Below are 19090 nucleotides of genomic sequence, written 5' to 3'. Positions count from 1 at the left end.
GTTTTATCCAGTAGTGTTATTCTTGCTTCAAGGACATCATTTCACTGTTATAAGAGGTTTATTAAATTACATTTAAATTGAGGGTAAATATCTTTTTACTGCAGTTAGTTTCTGCTCAATGTCCTAATTGATGTTGTTGAAAGATTTTTTTCCAAGTGAACTGGACTGTGGGAGACAAAAAGAATAATATGATGGGATTGTTGATTTTTACAGCATGGGCTGAGCTGCATGTTTGTCAGCCAATATATCTGAGGCAATTTCCCATCCATCCATCATCTATACCCACTTAGTCCTTAACCAGGGTCTCAGGGATCTGCTGGAGCCTATCCCAGCTCTCTTTGGGTGAAAGGCAGGGGTACACCCTGGACAGGTCACCAGTCCATCACAGGGCCACATAGAGACAAACAACCTCACACACTCACACTCACTCCTATGGGCAATTCAGAGTCACCAATCAACCTGACATACATGTTTTTGGACTGTGGGAGGAAACCAGAGTACCTGGAGAAAACCCACACAAGCACAGGGAGAACATGCAAACTCCACACAGAAAGTCCCCTGCTGGGTTTCAAACCAGAAACCTTCTTGCTGTGAGGCAACAGTGCTAACCACTCATCCACTGTGCTGCCCTTCTCACACACTACAGTGTCATACTGTGTCAACATTATGTTTTATTCTACAAAGCAAAATGTCTTTCATTTACATTCCCAGTCATTTCTGGCACTTGATGACGTACATATGTTGTTAATAATTGACCAAGGGGTCTATGTATCATCCAGTGGACACTTGTGAACATACTGTACTTTTTTAAAATGTATTAACTCATAAGCACAAAAATGAAGCCAGTGATTTAAATCACAGAAATCAGTTCAAGTGTTTTAAACTCTTCTAGGCATTTCTCTGTCCTTTATATATGGCTGCAGTCTTCATGTTTAAAAGAAATGGGGCGATTAAAAAGTGATGTCTGAAAACTAAACAAACAGCATGAATGTGATCACGTCCCATCTTTTCTGCCTCATTATGCTTTATCCTTTTGTTTGCTTACTTTGTCTTTTATTGCCATAGTTGATATCATTGATTTCGCTGCTATCACCTCCTAACACATCCAACATCTGGACATGTCAGGGTTTTTTGTTTTTTCCTTGTAAAAATGTATTTAATATACCCATGTATCTTACTACACTTACTTACTACAATAAATTCTCACTCCCTTCAGAGAGAAATTCACCTGTTCCCTATGCAGAAGGCTGCACTGTCCACACCTGTCTTGTAGTTGGAGTTGAAAAGCTAACCTTTACTGACACCTAGTGGTCAGAGTGATGGCTTCAACTGGAAAAATGAATAAAAATAAAGTAGAACGGTCTCATCACAAATTTTTATTACATCTTTTTCTCATAACAGAGTATTTTAAAATGATGTTCTTGCTACTTGCACTAATGTGAAGGATCCAAACACTTTCTTCACTACTGTCCTTGGTATAAGTAGAAATCCAGTAAGATGTGTCTGTTTCTGTGTCTTGGGGTTGCCAGGTCTGTCACCTATAGACTGTTTCTTTTAAAGGAGTTAAAAGCCAGTCTAGTTCCCAGTGTTTTTGATTTTACCAAAGGCCTTTTTTCATTGATCCATGTGGTTTGAACCCATCAGTCAGATTTATATAATAAAAATAACAGATAATTTGTGCTGGGATCCTCTGTTGGCATTTTGTGAGACAGGACATGGATATAAATCAATCTCAAAACAAGCTGAGATGAATATTTCCTAAGATCACACACACCTGTCTGAGACACTGAGGCTGCAATAACTTTGTCGACGTTAAGAAGGTTCTGAAAATAACTGCCCTACTTATTCCACTTCACACTGACACAAGTGAAAAAACAATATATATATATATATACAGTGGGTACGGAAAGTTTTCAGACCCCTTTAAATTTTTCACTCTTTGTGTCATTGCAGCCATTTGCCAAAATCAAAAAAGTTCATTTTATTTCTCATTAATGTACACTCAGCACCCCATCTTGACAGAAAAAAACAGAAATGTAGAAATTTTTGCAAATTTATTAAAAAAGAAACACTGAAATATCACATGGTCATAAGTATTCAGACCCTTTGCAGTGACACTCATATTTAACTCACATGCTGTCCATTTCTTCTGATCCTCCTTGAGATGGTTCTGCTCCTTCATTGGAGTCCAGCTGTGTTTAATTAAACTGATTGGACTTGATTAGGAAAGGCACACACCTGTCTATATAAGACCTTACAGCTCACAGTGCATGTCAGAGCAAATGAGAATCATGAGGTCGAAGGAACTGTTCAAGGACCTCAGAGACAGAATTGTGGCAAGGCACAGATCTGACCAAGGTTACAAAAGAATTTCTGCAGCACTCAAGGTTCCTAAGAGCACAGTGGCCTCCATAATCCTCAAATGGAAAAGGTTTGGGACGACCAGAACTCTTCCTAGACCTGGCTGTCTAGCCAAACTGAGCAGTCGTGGGAGAAGAGCCTTGGTGAGAGAGGTAAAGAAGAACCCAAAGATGTGGGTGAGCTCCAGAGATGCAGTAGGGAGATGGGAGAAAGTTCCACAAAGTCAACTATCACTGCAGCCCTCCACCAGTCGGGGCTTTATGGCAGAGGGGCCCGACGGAAGCCTCTCCTCAGTGCAAGACACATGAAAGCCCGCATAGAGTTTGCCAAAAAACACATGAAGGACTCCCAGACTATGAGAAATAAGATTCTCTGTGACTGTTCTTGACTGGCCCAGCCAGAGCCCTGACCTAAACCCAATTGAGCATCTCTGGAGAGACCTGAAAATGGCTGTCCACCAACGTTCACCATCCACCCTGACAGAACTGGAGAGGATCTGCAAGGAAGAATGGCAGAGGATCCCCAAATCCAGGTGTGAAAAACTTGTTGCATCATTCCCAAGAAGACTCATGGCTGTACTAGCTCAAAAGGGTGCTTCTACTCAATACTGAGCACAGGGTCTGAATACTTATGACCATGTGATATTTCAGTTTTTCTTTTTTAATAAATTTGCAAAAATTTCTACATTTCTGTTTTTTTCTGTCAAGATGGGGTGCTGAGTGTACATTAATGAGAAATAAAATGAACTTTTTTGATTTTGGCAAATGGCTGCAATGACACAAAGAGTGAAAAATTTAAAGGGGTCTGAATACTTTCTGTACCTACTGTATATATATATATATATATATAAAATATTTTTCGATGTATCATCTAAGTCATTTGCACACAGGTCTGTGAATACAGTAGTAAGTTTTATTCAAATTTTAACTTAATGACAAAAGACAGTGTCACAGTGATTGGACAAAAATAAAAGTGCTCGTGAACACAAACTTGTTTTCGTCACAGTAAATAAACCAAACACAGTGTGTTACTATAAAAAAAACAAAAACAAAGATGCATAGGACGACCTGATGACGCTGCTCTGAAGGCTTCGGCTGTGTTACTGCATGATGAAACAGAATCAACACTTTCTACGTAAAAACTCCAGCAAACACAACATGCCAGTTTCCAAAACAACAAAACAGCTTGTTATTGTGAAGACATACACACAAAGTTATTAAAAATCAGACAAGGATTACAAATAAATTAGAAACGTGTGTTTGGGAAAAGTTGAAGATTTTCCTTTTTTTCACCTGATGTGATGACGTGACAGTAGCAAAGGGATCATGACAGGTCAGTATCATTAGAGTGAGGTGTATTCAGGCTTAGCTTTGCACAAATACCTGATGTTTCTGCAGTTACAAATGAAAATAAATAAGTCAATAAATAAATAGTCTTTTAAAACGTATTCCAGGAAGCCTTTGCTGCTGTTTATTCTTTTAAATTTTCACAGTCGATTGCCGTGACATATGAAACTTGCTGAATCATTAACCAAAATCAATCAATCGCTCAATCAATCAATCAGCAAATCAGCAAAATCAGCAGTTCATCCTCTGCAGCACGATCCTCCTAATTTCACGTGAAAACTTATTCTCCTTTTTCACTTTCGTCTACTTTTTTAACAATATGAAAAATTAAAGCCTTAAAGCGGCAAATACTGCACTTCACAAGATGACGTCATTTATCATGATGATAGGAGACAGGAGGAAATCTGTTTTTATTACATCAGAGGTTTAAAGGAATAGCTGAAACAGTTTGGGAGCTTCGCTTATTCACTTCGTTGCCCAGAGTTAAATGAAAAGAATGACACAGTGTTCTAACATTTGTATGCAAACAACGAAGTTAGGAATAAGCAGCTATTTGGTTTAGCTTAGCATAAAGACTGTGTTGTTTCCTATGCACTAACAAATGAAAAACATCTTAATTGATCAGCTATAGAGGTGTTAATAGGTAAAGCCAGCTTAGATGAGTCCCCTTGTTTCCAGTCTTCGTGCTAAGCTAAGCTAACTGGCTGTATTACACAGACAGGAGAGTGACATCAATCTACAGCTAACTCTTGCAAACAATTTAAAAAGCAAATATGCTTATTTCCAAAGATGTAAAACTATTTCTTTAACGTTATCAACTTCACCTGATGAGCTACAATTTGGGAACTGCTGATTTATTCTTGGTTTTCTTCCTTGCACGTGCTTTACAACATTTCAAATTGAGCTGCATCTGTGCTCAAGTACATTTCTGGATAATCACTCCATCCTCTGCCCATTTCTTGACCCCCTTCCCCTCTCCGTCCTCCCCAGGCCCCAAACCCTCTGGCCTGGTTTCCCAGCAGCAGACCCACATCTCATCCCACAACTCTCTCTACCACTGAAACACATGACCATCATAGGAGCTGGCTACAGTAATACTGGATCTCTGCACCTGCCATGATGACAAAATACAGTAGTGCTACGATATTAAAAAGGAAAAGAATTTCTTTTACGTCTTATGAGGCTGAAATGCACTAAGAGCAAATTCAACATGACTTACTACTGTCAGTATAACCATTTGTTAGCGTTCTGTGGCATGTCGAACAGCTATGAAGTGCTTATATTTTAACGCTGTGAGATGAAGGCAGATCTGACAGGCTGTTCCCTTCACGTCAGGCCAAGCCCACTGTAAACAACTGAGAACTGTCTCCATCTGTTCTTGTAAACACAGACACAATAGAGTTAAAATGCAGATTTTCAAACAGATGTTTGTCACACTTCTATTGGCAGTGGCTGCACGTAATTTATTGATCGTGAGAACAACGAAACAATAAAAGTGGGAGTAAGTGTCAGACCTCCGATGAGCTGATCCCTTGGAAGACACTCTAGCAGTGTGCCATGGCTAACTTCAAATTTACTTCGAATGCATTTCAGCCTCTAACTCATCTGTTTCTTCAGCACCCCAACTCATCTAACACACTGCTTCCCTAACAACCATGGATTTTCCACCTCAAACATTTTTCTTAGGTTGAAGTATAAACGCTATTATCAACCTCTTAACCCCAAATTTTCAACTAAAACATTCAATCCCAATGATCAAACTATGACCTTCAAAGGAAAACATTCAAACATGTACATTCAGAGCTTAATTTCCAACCCAAACTGTTCACCAACACCTTCCCATCACCATGCACCATAGGCTGAACCTCACCTTACGCCTCACCTTGGTCCCTCTCTCTCTGACCACCCTAAAAACATAAAACCTTAAATAAAATCTAAATCCCCTCCCCCCAGTTCCACTCCAAGACCACTGGCAGCCCTGCAGCCTGGCGTGCTGGTCTAGGAGCTGATGATCTGACCTGACCAGGTCTCATGCTTGGTGCCTGGGTTCAGGTGGGTGATCACCACCTCAACAGCCTGGATCTTCTGGTTCTTGGGAGGGATGGGGCACACCCTGTACGTGACCTCGTCCCCTTCCATAGGCACATACTCCCCCTCGATGCTGTCAACGAAACACACACATTACAAACTTAACAAAATATTAAATAATGAAAATCAAGCCATCACTCGCTGAGAAATACTCCCCATAGGTAATAAAGTTATCTGTAAAATAAGTGAAGTGCTACTTTAATGTAAGTTAAAAACTATAAACACATGTATATTCCAAAATCTAACAACCAACACAGCAGGTCAACTTCCACAAAACAGGAAATATATATCAGGATCAATCTGAACTAACAAATTCACCACCCAGTTGAAGGACTGACTATGAGGTCACGCACTCAGAGATGTGGACGAAGATGTCCTCTCCGCCATGAGAAGGACGTATGAATCCATGACCCTGAGACCTGGAGAAGTTTTTACACACTCCCTTAAATACTGGACCTGATTTGGCTCGCACTGTCCTGCAACATAGACAGAGAGAGAGAGGAAGAATTGGACAGTGCATCATAAATCAGGATCACAGATATCATATAATTAGTGTAAAAAAAGATAACACTGAGGGCAGAAACTGTGTCTATGCGCCTACTCACGCTGAGTATGTGCGAGTGCGTTTGGTGGGCAGTGGGCTGGGCAGCTCTCCAGGCTGTGGTGGCTTCCTCTCCCTCTCCCAAACCCGGCTGCCCTCCCTCAGGAAGGGGAAGGAGAGCTGCAGGGGGGTGCGCGGAGAGGTAAGGGGCAGAGGGGTGTCCGCCGGTGAAGAGGGGTCAGGGTCTGACATCTTAAATTGTTACAGATTGAGTTGGTTTTTTTTTCTGTTTTTGTGTTTCCAAGGATGAAGAGGATGGAGGGTTACACCTCCTGCATGGCAAGAGTGTGTGTGTGAGGGGAGGTGAGATGTTCTGTGCGGATGTCTTACAGTGAAAGAGCTGAGTAATGATACCCTGTAATGAAAGAGCAGGAGAGGTAGGGAAAGGGCAGAGAGAGCAAGAAAGGTATAATCAAATAAAGGAGGTTTACCAAGAATCATAAACATCTGAGGTGCATTTCATGACCTTAATGCTTGAATTTACTTAAAAATACTGACCATGAACATCTATACAGTTAGTTTTTTATTTTAAAACAAAAAAAACTACAGCATTTTGTTTTTGTTTATTAGGTTTTTAAAAGATTAAATCATGATTTAGCCGATCTCTGGGTCTTGCATCAGGAATCAGGCCATCATTCACCTGTTGGGCCCCATGATCAGAAACACCGTTCTCTATCCTTTGACCTCTAAATTGACCTCATACTTCAAGCTGTTTTTAACTCCCTCATCTTTGAATGACGGAGTTAAAAAAGATGATATATAACCTGGGTTATATATCTGCAGGCCCAGTAGTGTGCTCTACAAACACCCTCCATAACAGGTTAAATTCACTCCAGTATCACCAGCTACTCAGCTAATGGCAAACCACCCATTCATTTCAAGCTAATTAGCCTGCTAAGCTAATTAGCATGATAATAGCAGCCACTGTCAAAGTCTGGTGAAAGCCATTTCTCTCCAAATGTGGTTATATTGATATTTCCAGATAAACAAAGATTGGGTTTATTTATGGGTTCAAGAAAATCTATTACATGAGCTACTGTCAATAAATCATTAAAAAGCCTAATGGATGAAAATTGCATAGTCAGGGGTGTCAGGGTCATTTATCAGACATATGCTAATGTTGGATTAGATTGCTCAGCATTGATAAACTGATCAATATACTGTGCACTCAATGGCTAAAGCAGGCATTACCCATGCTCTTTGATTCTAAGGGACATATTTAGTCAAACTCATGTAGCTGTTTGGTTGCCACATTAGTACTGTAAAATCAATCAATCAATCAATCAATCAATCAATCAATACACATGAAAGGATCAGACAGAGGCTGTGACTATGAATTGTTAACTATGACAGTGTTTTAGAGCAGATTTCTCCCTGGTTTGTAGAAACAACAAGACAGCTGGAGAATAACAGAACAATTTGATTTCCGAGTGAGACTGTGATCTCACTGGGTTTGAAAAGGTCCTGAGATGATGTAAATATCAGTCCTCCCCCAGGGGGCTTTGGCTCAGCGCATTATTAATAATAAAATCCTCACTCATACCGAACGTGACGTTCATTATGAGATTGTTCTTTAGAGTCTGCTGTCAAACAACAACCCGCAGGTATTTTAGAAGCCATGAGCTGCGTCATCGCGAAATGACACACACCTGATTATCATTTTGGAACTGGGAGCTGTGATGTGTTAGCTGCCTCGTCATTATGCCACTCACTACACACAGGACAACAGGGCATTGTTCTACACAGGCAACCTGGTTTAATTGCAGCTCAAACACTGGTGCAGGTATGATTGGGTTTATGAGCAACCAGCCCCCACTGATTGTTAGCACTGATGTTTGACAAAGGCTCATGAATTCAGAGTGTGCCAGAGTGAAACCCACAGGCTCCATTCAATATCTCTGAATTGGTGTCAGTCTAAATATAGCCTGGGATGGAGGTTATCTTTTGAACTGGACTGCAGGATCCCAGGCTGGACACTTTCAAAAACGAGGCAGACCCTAACATCTACCTGGAGTTTTAAAGCTCCAGACTTCACTTCACTCTGAGAGACAAATCCTGTGCATTACGACCGTCCCCTGTCCATCTTCTCATAAACTACACACTAAAATGATGCGTCATACAGTTTTGTAAATGTCAACAATAAACATCTTTTAGACTATAGATAAGCAGTTTACATGGATATCTATCTATATGGTGTCGACTGAATAAGTAATTGTGCTCAGGGGTAGATGGGTAAGTTTTGATAATAGAACATCTCCTTAAAAAGATGTTAATAGCTGTTTTATTATTTTTTGGAGAAGACTAATAACATCATCTGTGATCTCTGTCATATAGAAAAAGAGGATTTCAGCAGAGCAAACTGTACTTTGGAGTATCAGGACTATCCCATCAGGTCCGAGCACACACCCAAACAGTACAAGGTTTCAAAGGTCCCATCATCGGACTGCAGTGGTTTAATTTGGGGGACAGATATGGCGAATGGTAACTTGTTGGGATGGCGTTGATGCAGCTATGATGAACATACACGTCTGTCATGGTGGTGACACAGGACAGGACACTAAATAATTACTGGCCTGAGCTCCTCCTTCATTAGCCCAGTTATTAGGCCGAGAGGGGCCTGCAGATGGACTCCTGTAATGACTCTGCAGTGCTTATGTGTCTGAAGAGCTGATGAAAGATTTAATCAGGGTGCAGTGAAGGAGTCTGGTCTGGGACTGGACAGGACAGAAGGAGCTGGAGGAGCTCTGAAAAGACAGACAAAAGGCCAAAAGCACCTCCCTGTGAAAGCAGGGCACTGTGGCTGTCTGCTCCTCTGCATCAGCATGGGAGACACGTAAACTCCTCTACACACACACACACACATACACACACACACACACACACACACACACACGCTGCCTTTAAACTTTAAATTAGCCATTTGAAGAGACAAACAGCCTGTTTTCAGGTATAATTTGTTTGAATGCGTGTCTGGCTGAGCCTAAATAATTCAGCAGAAAATAAAAGCCCTTCAGGCGCCTTGTTTCCAGAACATTCTCCTGCTGTGGCAGCTTGAGACAACAGGGCGACACTGGGATGTTCAACTCATGGCTGAAAACGTGAGGCCAAAATGCGTCTCGGCGTTAAGAAAATCAAAAGAAATAAAAGAGGACGAGTGAGATGGTAAATCTGTGCTCTGAGATAAAGGCTGCCACCCCGGTATTTGATCCCAGTACTGCAACAAACCGACGCCGTGTGTCCCGGCAGACAGAATAAAAGGCTTGGATGCGTAAAACCACGATATGTACCGATCAGAAGCCCGATCGATTGAACGATTACTTACCGCGAAGGAGCCGATCAGCTGTCGCTCGGATGCGGCCGTGTTTTGAGGTGAAATGAGGCAATTATGTAATTAAATCCGGCGGAGGCTGCGGGGGGACATGTGGTGAATAAGTGGATGTTGGTATGGATGCGGCGCACACAGGCGGGATGAAAAAGGCAGCAAATGAAAAAAGAGGCAGCAGAGACGGGGCGGGGGGTGCGGGAGTGTGTGCGTGTGCGTGTTTGCGCGTGTATATGTGTGTGTAAAAACAACAGCGGGCTTTTTCACGCACAGTACAGTCGATTCTTTGTCCTTGTTATCACGGACGGGGACGTTTCTTCATGCTTTAATCGGTCTAGTGAGACTGAACTGAATGGACGGGGTTTCTTTTCATCACACACTTCAGCCTGCACAAACCGAATCCACAGGGGCCGTGCATGTGTCCTTTAAAAGAAAACCTAGTTAAACCAACTTATGTGATGGCAAGTTTATGTTTTAGATTGTAAGTATTCCGTTAAAGCTGTAGCCTACTTTATTAAAATGACATCAGCTTTGTCATTTTTATTTATTATTAAAATTTTCAGTCGACCTGTTCCTACCGTGACGTTTCTGATGACATCATCTCCAGATGTTAGTGTGAAACTGGGAAGTATCATCTGCAAGATTTCTAGAAACAGCTGGTCTGTGGTCAGTATTTCGGGGGGGGGGGGGGGGGGGGTCCTGTTTTAAAGGGACATTCCTGTGATTTAGCATTCCACTTCTAGCTGGAGGACTCAAAGGAGGTTAAAAAAAAAAATAGGTTCATCTTTCTAAAACACTGGGTCCTTCTTTTTCCCTGATGTGCCCAGACTTTGTTATACATTTGAAGTGCAATCCAGGGTAACACTGAATTTTCATTTAGAGCTTTAAAAAACATTATACAGCTGTTTTCACATTTTGATTCATGTGGAAAATCAGTGCTCCATTAATGCACCTGGACTACATTATTGACCCACTGTGCCTGTGCTGTCTGTCCCTGCAGGTCTAGATAGACAATTTTACTGATCCCAACAGGGACATTCAGGTGTCATATGTCTGGTTTCTTTTTAAACATGCCTCCACATTGGTGTTGTAGTGGTTAACAGCTGCTATGGCAGAGTAAGCCATGGTCTACACTGCAGCTGCTGTTCTTACACAACACATTGAAGTTGTGGGATTTCCTCCCTTTAAACTGTTTCCAGATGTTTCCAGCTGCTTCTTGTTTCTGAGACATTCTCCCATAATAAGTGTCTTATTATGGGAGAATGGCAGGATTCATTTTTACATGGTTGCACAGATTAAACACTCGAGTCTTGAATGTCAGTAACACAGAAACAAAGAGTTTCAATAAAAAGGACAGGTCACCATAACTATATATATATATATATATCCACAAAAAACTCAACAAGTCATTCAACTTTAGTCAAATGAGTCCTGTGATTTTTTTATTTCATAAGCCATTGGCATTTCTGTAATACAGACCGATTATCTAGGAGAAAAAGACCACAGAGAACCACAGGTTTTACACACAGTGGGTTGTAAGAAGGGAATGACTCACTTCATAATGCATTTTGTTTGCAGTGCCTGGGGGAGTGATGGCACACGTGAGGACAAAAACAAACATCTTGGTTTTTTAAATTAAATGTTATGGAGGCTTTGGAGTGAAATTCAGTTAATTATATCCACAGACGACCAAGAAGCAGCTGACACAGCTACTTATATTTATTCTGAGTAACCATGTTACTAAAGTAAAGTAAGTGGTAATGTACAGTTTAGCATCAGCTTTCGTCCACCGTTACAAAGCTGTTAGTTTTTGTTTCTTGCTTTACACAAAAAAAAAAAAAAAAAAAAGGGTGATGAAAACACGGATGGAAGAGGACACCCATGATGTGAACCTGTTGCCGAGACAACAAAGGATAAATAAATACACTGGCTGAAAACTCAATGCTGTGTTAGAGCTTTGAGATCGGGGCAGGGGCGTTAGGGTCAGTGACTGGGAAGAAGAGGGTGCATTCATTATTTGACACAGTATTGAAGGGTACAAATCTTTGTGTACTAGGAAATGCCTGCAGTGTTTCTCTGTACTACAGTTTTACCTCGTGGCCACTAGAGGGCAGACAGGCAAACCACCTGAATGAATAACTGCATGAGGAAGTTTTGTTATGGCTCTATATGATCACTGAAACTGGGACTTCACAAAAAAATCACACAGACCCAGAAATAAAACCAGCAGCAGTGACTACATTTTAAATAACACAGGAGCTGATGTCTGCCAAGCAAAATATGCAGCCCTGCCCTAAAGCAACAAGATGATTGACTTCCATCAGCTGGCTGAGCTCCAGTACTGACCTGTTTAAACACCTGCAAAAACACTGGCAGCGTATTAACAGCCTGAGTCAAAGCTTAGTGTGTGAAAGTGTATATGTCTCTGCTGATCTCTAATCTCAAAACACAGCAGCTTACAAAATCACGAATGACCTATGTTCCATCATCGACATTAGCAGGACATTTGCTCTGGACTAATCAAACACATTCATATGAGGTATACCAACACTTCTGGCCAATGTAGATAACTGTCTTCATCCTCTGCCATCCCCACAATCCTCAACTCCCCGCCCCTCCCGAAAATCCTCCTCCTTTAAATTTTCTATCATCACTCCTCTTCCTCAGTGCTGCAGCTGCTTCATCCTGTTGAGGGCAGAACCCGCCTGGAACCATTGGATCTGTGTCTCATTGAAGCTGTGGTTGAGCTGCAGGGTCTCCTCGCTGCCGTCGCTGTGCTTCACGACTGCAGTCAGAGGCTGCAGAGAGAGGGAGGTTTCATTAGAGATGCTTTTCATTAACTCTCACAAAAAAAAAAAAAAAAAAAAAAAAAAGTTAAATGAACATTGTCAGCAGGTAATTATTCCAGGTGCGAGAAGCATTCGTACCTTCCCTGGAGTAAAGGTTTTGAGTCCTCTGATGGAGATTTTATCATCTGGGCGGATTTTGTCGTAGTCTGATGGGTTGCTGAAGGTCAGTGGGAGCAGCCCCTGCTTCTTCAGGTTAGTTTCTGAAGATAGGACACATATTTGTTAAGACCCTAAGAAAAAAATGCAAAAACTACAAAAATATTTAAACCGGACACTCCCAAATACAAGTTCCCATCATCTAAAACTGTTCCTCCCAGTACCATGGATTCTGGCGAAGCTCTTGACAATAATAACTCTTCCTCCCAGATGCCTGGGCTCCAGCGCTGCATGCTCTCGGCTAGAGCCCTCACCGTAGTTGTCATCTCCGACTACGACCCAGGACACCCCGCTGGCCTACACAGGACACGAAATTTTAAACCACAACAATGTTCTAGAGTAGACTACCTGACAGGAGGTAGGCTGCCAAAGAAGAAGAGCTCTGTGCCAATAAAGCAGCACCAGTACTTTCCCTCTGTAGGTTCCTCACCTTGTAGTGCCGGGCCACATCAGGGACTCCTCCGTACTCTCCTGTCAGGTGGTTTTTGATCTTGTTGACGGCATCGTTCTCACTGTTGACTGCACCAATCAGCATATTGTTGGAGATGTTGTCCAGGTGACCGCGGAACTTCAGCCAAGGTCCTGCAGCGCTGATGTGATCGGTGGTGCATTTGCCTTTAACCTGCAAAGACAGAAGAGTGATAGTTAAAACACACCTCCATCCTGGCTCCAGCAGCAGTGGAGTAACAACGCAGCAGGCCGGTATTATATATATCAGTGATCAGACCTTAATGAGGACCACCATGTTCTCCAGATCACTTCCGCTCCATTTGTCAAAGGGCTCCAGAAGCTGCAGCCGGTTACTCTGAGGGTTGACTTCCACGTTAAGGCTGCTGCCGTCAGCGGGTGGGTGCTGGTAGGTGTCCTGGCCTGGGTCGAAGTCCCTGGCAGGGAGTTCATCTCCACTGGGAGGCACCAGCTTAAACTTCTCACCATTAGGAGCTGTAAGGTAGTCTGTCTCTGGGTTGAAGTTTAAAGTGCCGGCAATAGCAAGGGCGGTGACAATCTGAGGAAGAGCAGGAGGAAGAAAGCATTCCACATAAAAAAAAATGTAACCTTGTGTGTGTGCTTGGTCTGCTGGCATTGACGCTGCCTACAGACCAAGTTCTGAATATCTATCTAGTGGAGTGTTTACCTCAGGGGAGGTGACAAAGGCGTGTGTTGCAGGATTAGCATCATTCCTGGCTGTGAAGTTTCTGTTGAACGAAGTGACGATTGTGTTCTTCTCACCCTTTTTCACATCACGCCTGAACACAAACACAAATAACACATTAACTTAGACACAACACCCACGGTGAATTGAACATATTTGACACCAAGTCATGGCACAAACACTTCCAAAGCTACAGCTTCACCTACCTGTCCCACTGTCCAATGCAGGGTCCGCATGCGTTTGCCAGGACCACACCTCCGACAGCACTCAGAATCTTTGACTGTGACAAGACACAAACACGTTTCAGCTTCTATCACTTCACCCTGTGGAGGTTCAACTCTCTGCTTTTTAACGTGCACGACACTCACATATCCATCTCTCTCGATGGTGGCCCGAATCTGCTCGGAGCCGGGGGTGACTGTGAACTGAGCTTTGCACTTCAGGCCTTTATCCAAAGCCTGCTTGGCTACGGAAGCAGCGCGGCCCATGTCCTCGTAGCTGGAGTTGGTACAGCTGCCAATCAAACCTAAAAGAGGAAAGAAATGAGAGATAATTACAGTAGAAACTCAGAGAAAGTCTCTTCTGGGTAATTTTCATTTGTATTTTGTGATTAAGTGATATAAATAGCAAGAGTGTGAACAAAGCTGTACAGCATGTCCACCCTTACCGACTTTAACGTCGAGCGGCCAGCTGTTCTTTTCAGCCATAGCACCTATTTTAGACACTGGGTGAGCCAGGTCAGGGGTGAATGGTCCATTTATGTGGGGCTTCAGCTGGGGACAGAAACAGCACACTTGTCAGAGAACACAGCGATTCTCATAAACTTCGCACTATTTTCACCAGACACTTTGTGTAACAATCCATAGCTTTCCTGACACTGCAGAACTAAGATGAAATACAAAAACAAAAACCTCTTTCTAAGTGTTTTGCTTGAATCACCCCTCCCACTCTTCTGCATATTCGGTTGTTCTTCACTTTATGCAATAAAAGCAGAAACAATAAAAAATAAAGGACAGACCTCGTCCAGATTGAGCTCGATGATCTGGTCATACTTGCAGCCTTCATCTGGTACCAGAAGGTCTGAATATTCATCAGCCAGGGCAGCGATCTCTGAGCAAATACAGGGACAGGCACAAAACACCAACAAGACATTAACCTGACAGAACATATTTCCCCAGCATGTGTCTTGTTATGTCTGTTTTCAGACAATGTTCCGCATTCAAACCCTGGTCATCTGTAACTGGACCCGAACCATTTCTGTTTATTTATGTCTATACTCCCAGCATTTCATGATCCGGTTTTTATCACTGCACACTGATTAAGTATGGAAATTTTTAAAAAGACATGCACTGATATATAAGTTGTGAGTTCTGAACATACGTCCACGTCCAGTTTTCTCCAAGTAGGTCCTCATGCGGTGGTTGTAAGGAAACACAGACGTTGTTGCCCCAATTTCTGCTCCCATGTTGCAAATGGTGGCCATTCCTGCACACAAAAACACAGACACGCTACTGAAATGGGGTAAAGACTGTAGTTATTATATACACGGGCTTATGAGTCAGACATCAGTTAAAATGTTTGCTAATGCATTGTTATTAATTAAAACACAACTGAGAAGCAAAACTAAAAATAGTAAAAGCTTTTTTTCACTGACCAGTGCAGGAAATGGAGTCGACTCCTGGTCCATGGTACTCCACAATGGCTCCTGTACCTCCCTTCACTGTCAGGATGCCTGCCACCTTCAAGATGACATCTTTAGGAGACGTCCAGCCAGACAGGGTGCCTGTGAGTCTCACACCAATCACCTTAGAGGAAGAGATTGAGGAGTAAACTGTGGTCAGAAAGTCCTGAGATAGAAGAAGAACAACTACTGTGTGACGAGAGAGTTAGACAGGAAAACCAACCTTGGGACACTTGAGCTCCCAGGGAATTCCTGCCATGACATCTACAGCATCAGCTCCTCCAACTCCAATGCAGATTGCACCAAGTCCTCCACCATTTGGTGTGTGGGAATCTGTTCCAATGAGCATCACTCCTGGATAGGCGTAGTTCTCTAGGATGATCTGTTTGAAATGAAATGCTAAGATTTGCTAGCTGAAGTATCAGTGATTTTCTCAAGTGCCATTTCCAGGGCAAAGCATCAGCCAGACTTTAGGTAATAATACCTGATGGATGATTCCAGAGCCTGGTTTCCAAAAGCCAACTCCATATTTTGCACCAGCACTGGACAGGAAGTTGTAGACCTCCTGGTTGATTTCCTAAGATGAGAGCCATGACAACAGCTCAGTATGAGGTGCTTTATGAAGTATTTTCATATGATTAAATCATAACAATATGTGAACGGTAGTAAGACTCCTCACCTTTGCCCTGGCGAGATCTTGTGCTCCTCCGATCTGGGCCTCGATCAGGTGGTCACAGTGGATGGTGGAGGGCACAGCCACCTTTGGCAAGCCGCTGCTGATGAACTGCAGCATTGCCATCTGGGCTGTAGCATCCTGCATAGCCACGCGGTCAGGACGCAGTCGTAGGTAGGTGCGCCCACGTTCGATCTCCTGGTTGTGGGCATCATCGAGGTGGCCATAAACAATCTTCTCTGACAAAGTGAGAGGCCGGTTGAGTCTGGAGAACAAAAAGTTAAATATTTTATTCATATTAGGCCATGGCTACAGGAACAGGTAGAAGACAGGAATAATCACTAAATCATAGCTAAAGAGCCAAACAGAATTCTTACGATCTGACGATACAGTAAAATTACAACCCACTGTTTTACCACTCATCTCGTCACAATTTTACACTTCCCAGATCATGCCAGTCTAAATATCAGAAGTAATTTCATGGCTGAACAAGCAGAAGCCATTGATGTGCACCACACAACTTCCAATCAACAGTCATTTTAAAATGATTTATAGCAATATCAAGCAATATCAACTGGGCTTGCACACTAGAACAAAGGTTACAAACTGTGGTAAAGGACAAAAAACATCAGAATTCAAACATCAGGTCAAAGATAAGGGAGTAGAGGGGGAAACAGTGATGTGACTCAGAGTAAATAATAGTAAAACACTGACCTTTTTCGCACAATTTCAACATTGGATTGGAGCCTCTCGTAGTTGACAAAAGAAGTGGGCTCAAAGCGGCTCATGGACACTTTGGCCTTGGCTCTGTAAGCTGCTGATAGATGCAAGCGCCGTGCACCATGACCCAGGGCCACCTAGAAACAACAACAAAAATACGACTATCATAAGAGAGCTGCAAAACCACACACAACCAAGGCTTATTTAGACAGTTAAAGCAAACAGATTACTCTTCCTAGATGAAAAATGACAAAAAACTGTAGTGATATGAAAAAAAAAAAAATCAATGTCCAGAGTTTTGCAAGTGTCAGATCCACCATCCTTCTCTGAGGTCAACCACAAACACATTTTCAATCTGTGGAAACACTGGCTCCAATCCCCTTAAATGCTTTTAATGTCTCTCCTGCCAATGTATAGTTTTTCATACATATTAAAAATTGAATTTCAAATCAGTGTCTGTCACTGGATTTACTGCACTGTGTACTGCTTGTAGTAGAAGGGCCAAAAACAGGAGGAAGGACTGAGACGTAAGATTGTCCTGAACAGCTGTGTAACTGAGCTTAAAGGCAAGATGTCACCGCAAAACAGCAAATAAAGTTAGCAAAGACAAAAACAACAAGAACAAACTGTCCAGCAGCTGAACCAGATGTGTTACCAGATGTGTTACGGATCGGCCCTGCTGTTATTGGCCAAATAAACAAACATAATGAATCATTGGACCAATACCAAATGAACAGATAGGGTTCTCTATTATTCGCTGTAGGTTAATTTTAAAACTTTTCCCTGTCAGCAGCTGTTTGCCGGTGTCGGACCGCTAACCTTGTGGTTAACCTTGCTATTAAACACCAAGCTCCATTCCCAATAGCAGCCTAACCACGTGAACTGAAGGGCTGGGGATACTGGGACGAACATGATGTAAAATGGGACTTTGGTGGTGTTTTATTAAGCCAGTGACAAATTCCTTGTTAGTCCCTGGATGCAGACAGAGCAGTCGGGACACGATGACCTGTCCAGCAAACCAGTGACTGTTTGACAGCTCATTTACCCGCAGTAACCGCTCTCAGCGCTCTGCCGAGGCGTACCAAGCAATATATGACATTTATATAATCTAACCTGACAGGTGACATCCTTCTCTGCTATCTAGATATGACTGGATAAGCCTGTTTTGTCTCTTACCTGAAGCCGGGCCACAGTAAGACAGTAAGTTGCCATTTTGTTCACTGACAAAGATGTGTCGGTCAATGGTGACGTCACAGCTAAGTAGTCGGCGGACGCTTCTTCTTCGTTCAATTTATTGGCGGATTGGAAGGTGCATACCGCCCCCTACTGTAGCGGAGTGTGTAGCACCATGGCTTTCAAGGGATTAATTCCCAGTTAGTTGAAATAGACAAAAAACAACTAGGTAAATAAATAAATACATATATAAATAAAAAATAAATAAAGAGGCCTCCTCTAGGTCTCTATATGTGGTTTCCTGATCCTGTCTCCATAATATATATATTCGAATTGCCCTCGTTTCTTGACTTCATTGTGATTTTAAGCCTCCTGTACTATTCCTTTTAGAGTTTCTCTCCCTGTACTGTATCTGTGGCATTGTATAATAACATGTTCAACATCTTCAAGTGCACCACACCACCAGCAAAGATCCATCTGGCTTTTTCCCACTAAATACACAATTGGTCTTACACCTGCATGTCTAATACTTAACTGTGTGAATATCACCTCCTCTCTCCTCCTAACTCCTGTTCCTCTGATCTGTCTTGTATTAACCGATTTCTGTGTTCTATGGTAATGTCTCCCTTTTGTATCTAAGTCCCACTCTCTCTGCCATGCAAGGTTGATTTCTGTTCTAATTAATGATTTTGCTTCTCCCCTACCATAGGCAACTTCAATGATTCATCATTATGGAGTTTTAGAGCATTTTTTGCCAACTTATCTGCTTGTTTGTTTCTTTTAACATCCATATGTGCAGGGATCCAACAAAACTGAATGTCTAAGCCCAACCTCTGCAACCATAATAGCATGATGTGTATTTCTGTCATGAGGTCTTCTCTAACAGTCTGTGTTGATGTTAAACCCCTAAGTGCTGCTGCTGAATCTGAGCAAATAACAGTTTTTAGTGGCTGAACTTGTTCTACCC

At 42.3% G+C, this 19090-nt stretch overlaps 2 protein-coding genes across 2 annotated transcripts; both read right to left on the bottom strand.

Annotated features, from left to right (window-relative positions):
- Positions 1-3425: 3425 nt before the first annotated feature.
- On the bottom strand, positions 3426-9858 carry csdc2a (cold shock domain containing C2, RNA binding a). The gene is made up of 4 exons (XM_026315768.1): positions 9719-9858; positions 6401-6751; positions 6149-6271; positions 3426-5868 (listed from the first exon to the last, which is right to left on the bottom strand). Exons 2-4 carry the CDS (start codon positions 6586-6588, stop codon positions 5706-5708), a joined length of 474 nt encoding a protein of 157 aa, XP_026171553.1. The 5' UTR covers positions 6589-6751; positions 9719-9858; the 3' UTR covers positions 3426-5705.
- Positions 9859-11147: 1289 nt separating this feature from the next.
- On the bottom strand, positions 11148-18236 carry aco2 (aconitase 2, mitochondrial). The gene is made up of 17 exons (XM_026316263.1): positions 18127-18236; positions 16945-17087; positions 16237-16495; positions 16042-16134; positions 15781-15939; positions 15531-15681; positions 15257-15361; positions 14895-14986; positions 14544-14649; positions 14245-14402; positions 14083-14156; positions 13859-13970; positions 13451-13729; positions 13154-13345; positions 12888-13020; positions 12646-12767; positions 11148-12516 (listed from the first exon to the last, which is right to left on the bottom strand). The coding sequence occupies exons 1-17, from the start codon at positions 18160-18162 to the stop codon at positions 12382-12384; spliced, it is 2349 nt and encodes a 782-aa protein (XP_026172048.1). The 5' UTR covers positions 18163-18236; the 3' UTR covers positions 11148-12381.
- Between the last annotated feature and the right edge of the window lie 854 nt (positions 18237-19090).

The sequence above is a fragment of the Mastacembelus armatus genome, chromosome 19 (assembly GCF_900324485.2).
Source record: "Mastacembelus armatus chromosome 19, fMasArm1.2, whole genome shotgun sequence".
In the NCBI taxonomy this organism is placed as follows: Eukaryota; Metazoa; Chordata; class Actinopteri; order Synbranchiformes; family Mastacembelidae; genus Mastacembelus; species Mastacembelus armatus.
This window is presented reverse-complemented; position numbering and strand designations above follow the sequence as displayed.

Bases quoted from the DNA above. Each gene is read 5' to 3' on its own strand.
- csdc2a (XM_026315768.1), bottom strand. From the start codon at position 6,588: ATGTCAGACCCTGACCCCTCTTCACCGGCGGACACCCCTCTGCCCCTT. The intron at 6,272-6,400 runs GTGAGTAGGCGC...TCTATGTTGCAG, and splicing joins CGCACTCGCACATACTCAGC to GACAGTGCGAGCCAAATCAG. The intron at 5,869-6,148 runs GTGCGTGACCTC...TTTCGTTGACAG, and splicing joins ATCTTCGTCCACATCTCTGA to CATCGAGGGGGAGTATGTGC.
- aco2 (XM_026316263.1), bottom strand. From the start codon at position 18,162: ATGGCAACTTACTGTCTTACTGTGGCCCGGCTTCAG. The intron at 15,362-15,530 runs GTCAGTGAAAAA...TTTTGTGTGCAG, and splicing joins CGACTCCATTTCCTGCACTG to GAATGGCCACCATTTGCAAC. The intron at 12,768-12,887 runs GTACTGGGAGGA...TCCTATCTTCAG, and splicing joins GAGCTTCGCCAGAATCCATG to AAACTAACCTGAAGAAGCAG.